General features: G+C 35.3%; 1 protein-coding gene across 5 annotated transcripts in view; it reads left to right on the forward strand.

Moving 5' to 3' along the window:
• LOC123564441 (growth factor receptor-bound protein 2-like) overlaps positions 1 to 12,981 on the forward strand; it is a 54,777-nt gene that overhangs the window by 11,422 nt on the left and 30,374 nt on the right. For 3 of the 5 annotated variants that reach the window (XM_045358038.2, XM_045358040.2, XM_045358041.2), the window contains exons 2-3: positions 1,431 to 1,528; positions 11,211 to 11,351. In XM_045358038.2, coding sequence (XP_045213973.1) covers positions 1,431 to 1,528; positions 11,211 to 11,351 — 239 coding nt within the window. Of the gene's footprint in view, positions 1 to 1,430; positions 1,529 to 10,770; positions 10,912 to 11,210; positions 11,352 to 12,981 lie in introns of all 5 variants that reach the window. The other 2 variants (XM_045358039.2, XM_045358042.2) reach the window with 1 other exon arrangement.

Genomic DNA, 12,981 nt, shown 5'->3' on the forward strand with positions numbered 1-12,981 from the left:
CCCGCACATAATATGCCGTGGGCGTCTGCTTGTCTCGCGGTAATACTCTTTGATGCGTAACGAGTTCGAAAGCTCTGCCCCTTGTCAATCAAAATCCCAGTGAACTTCATACTGTTTGTCGACACCAGCGTAAGTATGACAGTAGGCGGAGCGTCGTATGTTAATTAGCTACTGACAGATGTCAATCACGCCACGCGCCGACTGACACGTGGTTATCATCAGTATGTAATATAGATGATTGATAAACAATGCAGCGTCAGATTATTGTGTTTGTACTCTTGTTAATTAGCGGTAACAGCTTATGCTGTATTGTGTAATATGTGTTGTTAATTTAAAGTAATTATTTTATGTGCCTGATTCGATTAAATAAGCCGGTCGGCCGTTACGCAAATTTATTATCTTTGCCGAGGTATTTTGCTAGAGCAAAATAAAATATAAATGTTTTAAGTAATCAGATATTATAAGTATGGAATAGTTCTGGTGAAAAGATGAAATTTAAAACGGGTATTTTATCAGGAATTTTTAATGTTTGCTTTCGTTTTTTCATATTTGTCACACGTTTTCGCGATCGTGATTTTCGGACTTTTTTATCCTTTCTTACAAGATTTTCTAGTACAATTGAAATAAAAAGCCAACAAAAGTATGCATTTAATAATAATATGATGACTCTTGCAAAAGCAACTCTTATTTTAAAGCATTTTTTTGTGAATAAAAGCATGTGACCTTTAAATATTCAATGATTTGAGCATTTCAACTCTCCCCACCCACCTTGTTACAATGATAAGTGAACATTAGTGCAAGTCCATCTATTGCTAAGTGACAGTGTGTATAGTTGCTAAAAGTTGCAAGAATATGTAATAAAAACACAGTTTAAAGTGTTTATTATGCATAATTGTAAATTCCCCCTTGAGTGAAAAAATTCCCCAAAACTGCTCGTCGCGCGCTATTTTCTTCCCCCAGTGACAGGCTGGGGCCTCTTCCCCCAGTCGTAAAAAAAACCCCTGGCGGCACATGGGGATAACTGCCAACCTTCTGTAGGCCAGCTGGACCACTTCTTACAGAATGATTTCTACGTGTTTATCCCTTGCTGGTCTTTGACCCTGCTGCATTGAGGGGCTAGGTATTTAAAAGTAAGGGCTCATAACCACTTGGCCACAGGGGCTACAAAAGATATGACTGCAGCTCTTTACATTGTATTGAAAAAAAAAGCAGAAGTGATAATCCATTAAAGGATGTGTAAGTAAGAAAATGAAGTTGTTTGGGCAGTGCAGGTTATACTGCTCCTAATGACATGAATGATAAGACAAAGAAAGTGGAGTTTGTAATTTAGTCTATGCAGTTATGCTTTCCTGCTTTATGATATTACTGTTATAGAAGTTTGAACAATTTCTTGTTTTTACTGAAACATTATTTTACATGTGTATTTTCAGATCTTATCAAAAGATGACGACCAAAACTGGTACAAAGCTGAATTAAATGGGAAAGAAGGATATGTTCCAAATAATTATATAGAAATGAAACCACATGAGTAAGTTTCTAAGAAACTACTACACTGTTATAACAGGATAGAATCAAGTAATTATTTAGAACAAAACTCACACAATTACTCCTTTGTTTATATACATAAATTATAGTGAAGTATATTATATATATATACAATTGGGCTGTTCCATGACAAAACCTGTTTTAGTGACACAAAAACCAAAATGAAGGTCACAATACAAAAATGGTGAACATTATTTTTATCTTTCAAAAAATTTGAAGAAGCTATCCACTATTTTATAAAGTACACTGCTTTAAAGTAAGTCACCAGAGTTTGTAGACATGTCATCCAGTATGTCTTGAAAACAGTTTCACCTTGTCGTGCATGGCATATAAATTATAGAGGCCACTGCATGAGTGACTTTTCTTATTGAAGTTGAAAGAGTTGACAAGAATAAAATGAGAGGCTCTGCCAAGTGTATTATGAATTTATTTAACAAGTTTGATAAAACACAATTATTGTAGTATTGATTATTATCACAGATTAGCTTTCCTGCTTAAACTTAAAAGTTTCTTCGTTCTTTTCAAGCCAATTCAACCATCGTCTCCTATAAGATAACGTTTTTGTCTAAGCTGTATTACACTAGTGCAATAATTTATGTAATACCAAATTATGTAATGGCTTTATGTCACTCTCAGGATGTCAAATATGTATTAAAGTATTTACAGACTGTTACTGAAAAATAACTACCTTGTATTTTTATGCCCCTGAAGGGGGGCGTATTAAAATCGCTCTGTCCGTCCAAGCATGCATCCATGTAAATCTTGTTCCGGCTGTAACTGCCATCCATAAAGGGATTTTGAAATTACTTGGCATAAATGTTTATCATAATGAGACTACGTGTCATGCGCAAGACCCAGTCTCCTAGCTCAAAGATCAAGGTCACACTTAGAGGTCAAAGGTTAACTCGGTCTGTTTTGTGTCTGGTCCATAACTGCCATCCAGGAAGGGATTTTGAAATACCTTAGCATAAATGTTTACTATAATGAGACGATGTGTCATGCACAAGACCCAGGCCCCTAGCTCTAAGGTCAAGGTCACACTTAGACGTCAATGGTTAACAGGTGTCTAGTTCATAAGTCTGCCATTCATCAAGAGATTTTGAAATGACTTGGCATAAATGTTCCCCATAAAGAGACAACATGTCATTCACAAGATTCAGATCCCTAAATCTAAGTTCAAGGTCACACTTGGAGGTTAAATGTTAACATGGTCTGTTTCTTGTCCAGTCCATAACTCTGCCATCGATGAAGGGATTTTAAAATTACTTAGCATAACTGTTCCCTATAATGAGATGACATGTCATGCGCAAGACCCAGACCCCTAGCTCCAAGGTCACGGTCACACTTAGAAGTCAGAGGTTAACATGGTCTTTTTCTTGTCTGTACATTGCATCAAACTTCTGCTGATGTTGAACTTCATGATCAAACAGATTTTATTGCCTAGTTAACATAGGGACTTGTTGTATTTTGTTGTATCCAATATGTATATTATTGGACAACGAGGCAGTACAAATGCAAATCCCTGATTGGAAGACAACAGGAAAGGTATAAAATGCAGAAATTAAATGCTGTCATCAATACAGGTTTTCTCATAGAATGGCTTTTTAGCTCACCTGAGCATGCTCACCTGAGCAATGCTCAGGTGAGTTTTTCTGAGCGCTCGATGTCCGTCGTCTGTCTGTCGTCTGTCAACATTTAGCTTGTGTATGCGATAGAGGCTGTATTTTTCAACTAATCTTCATGAAATTTGGTCAGAATGATTACCTTGATGAAATCTAGGCCGAATTTGAAAATGGGTCATCTGGGATCAAAAACTAGGTCACTAGGTCAAATCAAAGAAAAACCTTGTGTATGCAATAGACGCTGTGTTTTTCAATTAATCTTCATGAATTTTCGTCAGAATGATAACCTTGATGAAATTTAGGCAGAGTTCGAAAATGGATCATCTGGGGTCAAAAACTAGGTCAAATCAAAGAAAAACCTTGTGTATGTGATAAAGGCTGTATTTTTCAATTAATCTTCATGAATTTTGGTCAGAATGATTACCTTGATGAAATCTAGGCAGAGTTCGAAAAGGGGTTATCTGGGGTCAAAAACTAGGTCACTAGGTCAAATCAAAGAAAAACCTTGTGTATGCGATAGAGGCTGTATTTTTCAATTAATTTTCATGAATTTTGATCAGAATGATTGCCTTGATGAAATCTAAGTCAGGTTCGAATATAGGTCATCTGGGGTCAAAAAGTAGGTCACTAGGTCAAATCAAAGGAAAAGCTTGTATATGCGATAGAGGCTGTATTTTTCAATTGATCTTCCTGAAATAAAGTCAAAATGATAACCTTAATAAAATCTAGGCCGAGTTTGAAAATCGGTCATCTGGGTTCAAAAAGTAGGTCACTCGGTCAAATCAAAGAAAAACCTTGTGTATGCGATAGAGGCTGTATTTTTCAATTGATCTTCATGAAATTTGGTCAGAATGATTGCATTGATGAAATCTAGGTCAATTTGAAAATGGGTCATCTTGGGTAAAAAATTAGATCACTAGGTCAGATCAAAGAAAAAATTTGTGTATGCGATAGAGGCTATATTTTTCAATTGATCTTCCTGAAATTAAGTCAGAATGATTGCCTTGATGAAATCTAGGCCGAATTTGAATATGGGTCATCTTGGGTCAAAAAGTAGGTCACTAGGTCAAATCAAAGAAAAATCTTGTGTATGCAATAGAGGCTGTATTTTTCAATTGATCTTCATGAAATTTGATCAGAATGATTGCCTTGATAAAATCTACGTTAAGTTCGATTATGGGTCATCTTGGGTCCAAAAGTAGGTCACTAGGTCAAATCAAAGAAAACCCTTCTGTATGCAATAGCGGCTGTATTTTTCAATTGATCTTCATGAATTTTGGTCAGACTGATTGCCTTGATGAAATCTAGGTCAAGTTCGAATATGGGTCATCTGGGTCAAAAAGTAGGTCACTAGGTTAAATCAAAGAAAAATCTTGTGTATGCTATAGAGGCTAAATTTTTACAACTGATCTTCATGAAATTTTGTCAGAATGGTAGCCTTGATGAAATCTAGGTCGGGTTCGAATATGGGTTATCTGGGTTTAAAAACTAGGTCAATAGGTCAAATCAAAGGAAAAACTTGTGTATGCGATAGAGGCTGTAGTTTTCAGTTGATCTTCATGAAATTTGGTCAGAATGATAGCCTTGATGAAATCTAGGTATGGTTCGAATATGGGTCATCTTGGGTCAAAAACTAGGTCACTAGGTCAAATCAAAGAAAATACTTACTTATACTCAAGATTTTTGCTCCAATTTTAATGATAATTGGTCAGAATATTTTTTTCCATGAAATCACTAGGTCAAACAAGTTTACACTGTTATGGTGTGTTTCTCAGGTGAGCGACCTAGGGCCATCTTGGCCCTCTTGTATTTATTTAATGTACTGTTTTTGACAGGCAAGATTTTTTTCAGAGTTTAGTTCAGTGACAACCACTTGATTATATAATGTTATCCCAATGCGGGGAATAATAGTTTCTGATTTTTGTTTGTGGTTGGTAACAGCTGGGTCAGTTAATATGAAGATAAACAGCCTTTGAATTTACATTCATTAATTTATATAAAAAATTGCCATTACAGGCTGTTGAGTGATCCAGCTTTTGGCATCTGTCCAGAGAAAGCTAGAACTTTTTTAAATCAAGTGTCAAGTTGTAGCCAAGTTGAGTCGAAGATTTTGATATTAAACCCAAATGCCTATCTTAAAATATATCATTTACTTAAAGTAAACTTTCAGATAAATTTTACATTGAGCAGAGGTGCTTTCATCAAGATAATAGTATTTACTTTGAAAAGAAGTTTTTGTGTGTGCAGTCTATAGAAAGGCATATTCATGTTGTCATAATGAAGTAAGGTGTTGTTCTAAAAAGTCTTTTTTCTTTGACAGATGTATCTTGCTTTAAGCTTACCTGTACATTTTTAGCTCACCTGAGCAATGCTCATGGTGAGCTATTGTGATCACGCTGTGTCCGTCGTTCATCTATCCGTCATCAACATTTGTGTTTAAAAGACATCTCCTCTAAAACCACTGAATGGATTTTGATGAAACTTAGCACGGATGTTCCTTGGATGGTCCTCTACCAAAGTTCAAACGGTTCCGCTTGGTTGCACATAGGGGCCACCAGAGCTAAAAATAGAAAAATCTTTAAACAACATCTCTGAAACCTATGGTCTGATTTTGAAATAATTTCACACAAATGGTCCTTATTGTTCAAATTATACTGATTTGTCAAAAAACATGGCCTCCAGGGGTTGTGGTCACTTTTCCCTATATGTATATATAGTGGAAATTAAAAAAATCTTGTGTGAAACTGCTGGCCGAATTTTAAAATAATTTTACACAAATTTTAATGGTCCTTGTGGTGTGACCCTCTACTAAGATTGTTCAAATTATTTTGATTCGTCAAAAAACATGGCTGCCAGGGGGCGTGGTCACTTTTCGTCAATAATTTCTTTAAAAAACATCTCCTAAAACCACTGAATGGATTTTGATGAAATATTACATAAATAATCCCTGGGTAGCCCTTCAGAGTTGTTCAAAATGGTTCTGGTTCATTCAACATACGGGTCTTTTTGGTTAAAAATAGGTACTTTTAAAAATCCTTTCCTTTAGAGCTTTGATAAAAGGGTTAGACTCTCTACTATACTTGTCCAAATTATTGCCCTAAGGTAAAAAAAAATGGCCATGCTCCTGTGTGTGACTTGTACTTACTATAGGCTTATATATAAGAAACTTTGAAAATCTTCTTCTCTGAATCAATAATAGCTAGAGCCATGATATTTGGCGTGGGATATCAGATTTGTAATGTCTACCATAATTGTTCAAATTACTGCCCTAGGTTCAAAAATATGTGTGACATGTATATAATATAGGCTACCGTAGAAGAAACCTAACTCTGTACTTATACAAACACACATAATGCCTTGTACACAGGTGAGCACTTTAGGGTCAATGACCGTCTTGTTTCTGAAAGTTAGCCAAACCTTGGTACATGGTAAGAAGTGTTTTTTAGTTCCACTATTCAGAGAATAGGGGGGCTATACTACTCGCCCCAGCGTCGGCGTCGGCGTGACCCTTCTTGGTTAAAGTTTTTCGGCAACCTTTGTTTTTCTGTCATATCTTTGTTACTATTGCTTATATCTTACTGTAACTTCACATAAACATTGTCCAGTATACAAACAATGTATGTGTAGGGGCTGAGCCCATTATACCCAAGGTCAAGGTCACCAAGCTGTTACACTTAGGTTATTTTTAAGGTTAAAGTTTTTCGGCAACCTTTGTTTTTCTGTCATATCTTTGTTAATATTGCTTATATCTTACTATAACTTCACATTAACATTGTCTAGTATGTAAACAAAGTATATGTAGGGGTTGAGCCCATTATACACAAGGTCAAGGTCACTAAGGTGTTGTACTTAGGTTATTTTTAAGGTTAAAGTTTTTCGGCAACCTTTGTTTTTCTGTCATATCTTTGTTAATATTGCTTGTATCTTACTGTAACTTCACATAAACATTGTCTAGTATGCGAACAAAATATGTACAGGGACTGGGCCCATTTTATCCAAGGTCAAGGTCACCAAGGTCTTATACTTGGGTTATTTTTCAGGTTAAAGTTTTTCGGCAACCTTTGTTTTTCTGTCATAACTTTGTTGCTTTTGCTTATACCTTACTGTAAGTTCTCATAAACATTGTCCAGCATACATACATAGTATATGCAGGGGTTGGGCCCATTATACCCATGGTCAAGGTCACCAAGGAGTTATACTTGGAATTATTTTCGTGTTAAATTTTTTTCGAAAGCTTTATTAATAGACATATCTTTGGTACTTTGAAAGATAATTACTTGAAATTAAAAATATTTGTTTATAATCATCATCTGCATGTGTGGTTACATACCCCATAACTCTAATTGTATTTTTGACAGAATTATGCCCCTTTTGTACTTCTATTTTTTTTGCAATCTTGCTTTCTGGATATTACTTTAATGCAATATAAGATAACGACTTGAAACTTAAAATGTATCTTTATCTCCATCATCTGCATGTGTGGTAACTATCCCCATAACTCTGATTTGTATTTTTGACCAAATTATGCCCCTTTTACACTTAATTTTTTTTAACAAACTTCATTTTCTGGACATAACTTTGTTACTATATAAGATAATGACTTGAAACTCAAAATATATCTTTACCATCATCATCTGCATTTGTTGTAACAGTCCTAATAATTCTAATTTGTGTATTTGATGGAATTATGCCACTTGGTGTATCTTCCTTTTATAGTAGAGGTCTCTTATTCAGACATATATTCATTTAACTGTCAAATCCCCGAATAGTGGAGTGCGCTGTCTTACGGACAGCTCTTGTTTCGAAGTGCTGTTGACTGCGAAACCAGATTTTTTCCATTTTATAGCTCACTTGAGCACAAAGTGCACAATTGAGCTACTGTGATCATCCTGTGTCCATCAACCTGTGATTATCCCTCATGTGTTGTCTGTCTACAACAATTTGACTGACCACTCCAGAGGTCACACTTTTGGTCCAGTCCCTAATGAAATCTCGTGCAGGCTCATTACTGGATCATCTAGAGTGGTGGAACCTATGCTCGCGGTATTCCTATGCTCGCGGTATTTCGATAAATATGCTCTCTGCAGAAGCACTGATAAAAATATTTCATCATGCTATGTTCAACACCGACCAGTGGTGAAATGCCTTTACAACAAACATAGCGATAGCCGCGCGTGCCGCTCACGTGACGTATACAGCAGCCGATACATTTTACGCAATCTGTATCCGTCGCACAAATCCCACACAAATATGTCAAAATCACTAAACTAAAGTTAGTTTTTTAGAAATCATGCATTACATTCAGATATAAGATACATTTAAGAGCAAGATGTGATGAATGTGACGCCTGGCTACACTACGAGTGCCTTTCGAACCATGAAAAGATCGATGTTGATCTTAGTATTTTGACAAAGTCCAAATGGTTCTTTCTGAGATGTAGGGAGGAGTAAATTTCCTACACACAAAAGAAGTGTAGAAAACATTAGCGAGTTAATCATTGTCGTTGTTTGAATCTTTAATTCTGTTTTTAAACAACATTATTAAACGTTTTTAAGCTTTGTTCTAATAGTGACTCCATTTCGGAAAGGGAAATATGCACATAGAGGCACATACTAAATTTTATCCCCATTTATTTTGTTTTTCACATAATAAATGAGTAATGTTCTAAATATTATATTCGCATATGCTTGTTTGTTCATTTTTAGCCTGCTGATTTTTTTTTCGTCCTTAGTTTAATCGATATTACATACCGCCAGCATAAGTTCCCTTCAGGGCGAATTTTCACCTTTTCACGTATGCCGTGTCGATAGCTCACGAGACGACTAAGTCACGTGATGACGCACATCAACAATATGTTTCGATAAAAGGAGGATAAATTTATGTTTTAGCATAGGCAAATCGAAATAATTTTTTCTTGCTTCTTAAAAAGATTATATATGTACAAAATACCACGAGCATAGGTTCCACCACTCTAGGGTAAAAAATAGGTCACTAGGTCAGTTTGAGGCAACCTTTTCTACATTATCTTCATAAAACTTTGTCAGAAACTTTTAATCTAAATCAAGTTCAAAACTGGGTTACCCGAGGTCTTAACTTAGATCACTAGGTGAAATAGTATAAAAATCCTTTTAACGTTTTAGAGGCCACATTTATACTTGATCATCATAGGAAAAACATAGGAGCAACATTTATACTTACCATCATAAATTCTCAGAGATTCCTTGTTCAAATATTTTAAAGAGCATTTAAATAGCTGTCACAGTGGGTTATTTGGTAACTATAAATGTAAAGAATTTCAAATATGAGAAATAATGGTCAAATCACAGCGTGTAGTCAACACGACGGCTATATGTCCAGTCTTGGTACCTATGATTTAAACCTGCTGAGAAATTTAAATGATCAGATATATCTTAATCTAGAAAAATTTCAGTATGTGCCTTTGAATGGGGCATGGATCTTACACGTTGTTGAATTTTTGGTTGTTTTCATACTTTTTTCTGCCTCCTTCCAGGGAGAGGGGTTAATTTTGCTCATTGTCGGTCGATTGCCAGTAGAGGACCTCTGTCATTTTGGATTCAGCAGGTCAAAGGTTTAGTAAAGCAACAAGAAGTAATGGCTTAATGTCCTTTATCCAGATAAAATTGAATAAATCTTGGACTCATACGGAAATGAAACGTTTGCAATCCATGAGTAGATTTATTAAATGGCAATGTTACAATCTTTTTAAAGATAAAATATGATATTTAAATGTTGGATACATTAAATAAATCCAAATAATGTCTTTAAACGTGTGGATCTCTAACCATGGGCAAATATTTCCAAAGCAAGCTCACAGAAATACATTTTATTTCATAACATATTATAGACCATATGTATATATACGTCAGTCATTAAAATCTACATAATGTACATTGTAGAAAAGTTTCTTTTTGTGAAAATGTTAATCAAAATTGTGATTTTCCCATAGATTTCCAATATGAAAATTTGTATGAGGCTAAAACTTGCAAATCAGTCTAGCAAAAAATCAAGCACACAGCCTAATGTTTTTTGCTTGCCAGATTTTCTAAGTGTATTCGGAAGTTTTGAAAAATCAGTGGTTAATGTGAAATCATTAATACTCGTGGGGGTTAATTTTCGTCAATTTCGTGGTTAAGTCAATCCACGAAATTTAATCCCAACGAATAAGTGGAATTCCCATTCATTTTATGTTCAAAAGTTGTAATCCACAAATTCATATCCCCACGAATTTGCCATTCTGACCTAAGCCACGAAATTTCATGCCCACGAAATTAAATGATTTTACAGTAATCACATTTTACATTATAGAAAAAATTTTGATTTGAACATGCAGAACTACCTTAAGGTCACAGTGAGCTTGAGACTGAATATGGATTTCCTGGAGTCACTTTTGAACTCTTCGACCTTCTGCCTTTAGACTGATTGCCCATGGTAAGTAGATGTCCTCTTGTTTTGGGGGTCAGGAGGTCAAGGTCGTAGTGATCTTGGGACTGAAAATGGGAGAGACATCATGGGGGGCATTATGTGTTTTACAGACAGTGGTTGTTTTTTGAGATTATGTCACTTGTTTCTTTCATGTTCTTAGCTGGTTTTATGGCAAAATGAAGCGAAATGAAGCAGAGGATTTGTTGTTACAAAAAGTAAATAGTCAGTATGTTCATCCGGATGGCGCATTTTTAGTACGCCACAGTGAAAGTGCACCAGGAGATTTTTCTATGTCAGTCAAGTAAGTTGAGAATGGTGTTGTGGTAGACATATAATGTATATACATGGGTGTAGAGATAGAATGGGAGAAATCATTATCTTCTGTCATAACAAATGATGTCTGATGGTCTAGTATACAGACGATTAAAAAGTTAAAGGAAATCTTACCAGTAATAAAAACTTTCCTAGCTTTTTCTAGATGTCTTAAGTTCTTTTGTGTCTATTTGGCCAGACATCACAAATATTGCAGAAGATAATGTTTTCTTTCATCAAAGGTATAACATATTCTGACGTAATTGTTTAGGATATTACATACTTTAGGTGGTATAAAGGCAATATGAAGCGTGCCGAGGCAGAAGCGTTACTATTGGCTCAGGCAAATGGCAGATATGTACATCCCGATGGGGCTTTCCTAGTTCGGGGTTGCGAAAGTCAGCCGGGAGAATTTTCACTGTCTGTCAAGTAAGTTTTGAGCTAAATACTGGCTGTGATATACATGTATGTATCTCCTTCTGACAACTTAACTTCTGGTCAAAAGTCATGAACTGTTCTTTACATGTGTCTTCTACTAGTTGGGAATGATGATATATTTCACGGTGTTTTGAAAAATTCACAATTACCCCACTATTTAAATACTGGGATGCATCATTAATATTTATGATACTGATTATTGTGTAAAACTAACAATGTATCCAGATTATATATTTGTGTCTTTTTTCTTCTTCTTTCTGAAATAGGACATTGAAATAAGTTCAGTGCAAATTAATGCATGTATTGAAACAGATATTTACTGGACTGCTGCAATGTAGATGCTCATCTGCTGTATGCTACTGGTGTCTGTAACTTATTCAGACTATTATAACTCACCTTTTGCTTAAGCTTTTTAATACAAAGCGGGTATAGTTAATACAGCTTAGAAATTTAGAAGCTATCTGAAGGCAGACTGGTCTCTGTTGGTTGGTTGTCTTTCCTTTGCCTATTACTTCGAACATCATCTCATAAGAACAGTTAGGCCAGATTTATTCTATCATAACAGGAGTGATCCTCTCCTGACTACATGATTTGATCCTAGCATAACACTGGGTACTGAGGAAATTAAATAAGAACAGTCTGAAAGCAGTTTTTTTCTTTAAAACCAGGGAACAAAGTTTAGAATGTTTTCACAGAAATGATCACCAAGGGATTGTCATGCTTCCTGAAAGAGCATATATCTCGCTGCTGTGTCTGTCTGTCTGTCTGTCAAGCAATTCTTGTCTGGAGTATTTCTCAGCATGCACACACTGAAAAGAACAAAACTGAAGGAGATGTACATATTATATCTTCATGCTCCAGCTGGATGATTTTTCCATTTAGTTATTGTCCTTAATGATTATTCAACATTGGTAAACTATAGCTCTATTTATCTGGAGTATACCTCGATTTAGTGAAAATACATAGGAGGCTTGGCTTCCAAGAGGAGATGTGCATATCTAGTGCATGTGTTTTCAATTTTACTATTAAGACAAGATGCCCACCTGCTTTATTCAATAGGGAGAGCGTAGATCTACAGATCGCAGGATCGTGAGTTTGTTCTCTGTGACGATTTGATAAAAGACATTGTGTCTGAAATCATTCATCCTTCATCTCAGTTTTGTGTGGGGAAGTTGGCAGTTATTTGCGGAGAACAGGTTTGTACTGTTACAGAATCGAGGAACACTGGTTAGGTTAACTGCCCAACCTTACATAACTGAAATACTGTTGAAAAATGGCACTAAACCCAAAACAAACAAACAAATTAAGACAAGGTATATGCCCAATTAATGAATTCAGCTTTTGTGCTTTTAAATTGCAATGTATGATTTTTTGGAAAATGATAAATTTGCTTTGCTTAAAAAGTCATTTAGAAATAGAAATTATAGTCATTGCAACAGTTTAACAGAAATACCAATCCTGAAATTTTTTATTTCCTACCGGTTTTCTTTTATTTTGGGGTACAACAAAAAAAAGATTGAAAGCAACTGCATTCTTAACTTGTCAAGACCATTCAAACTATTGTTGGTTCTGTTTATAACGATATCCTTTTGACTACAAATCGATTTTAAAACAGAAAATC

Source organism: Mercenaria mercenaria, chromosome 2 (genome assembly GCF_021730395.1).
Source record: "Mercenaria mercenaria strain notata chromosome 2, MADL_Memer_1, whole genome shotgun sequence".
Classification (NCBI taxonomy): domain Eukaryota; kingdom Metazoa; phylum Mollusca; class Bivalvia; order Venerida; family Veneridae; genus Mercenaria; species Mercenaria mercenaria.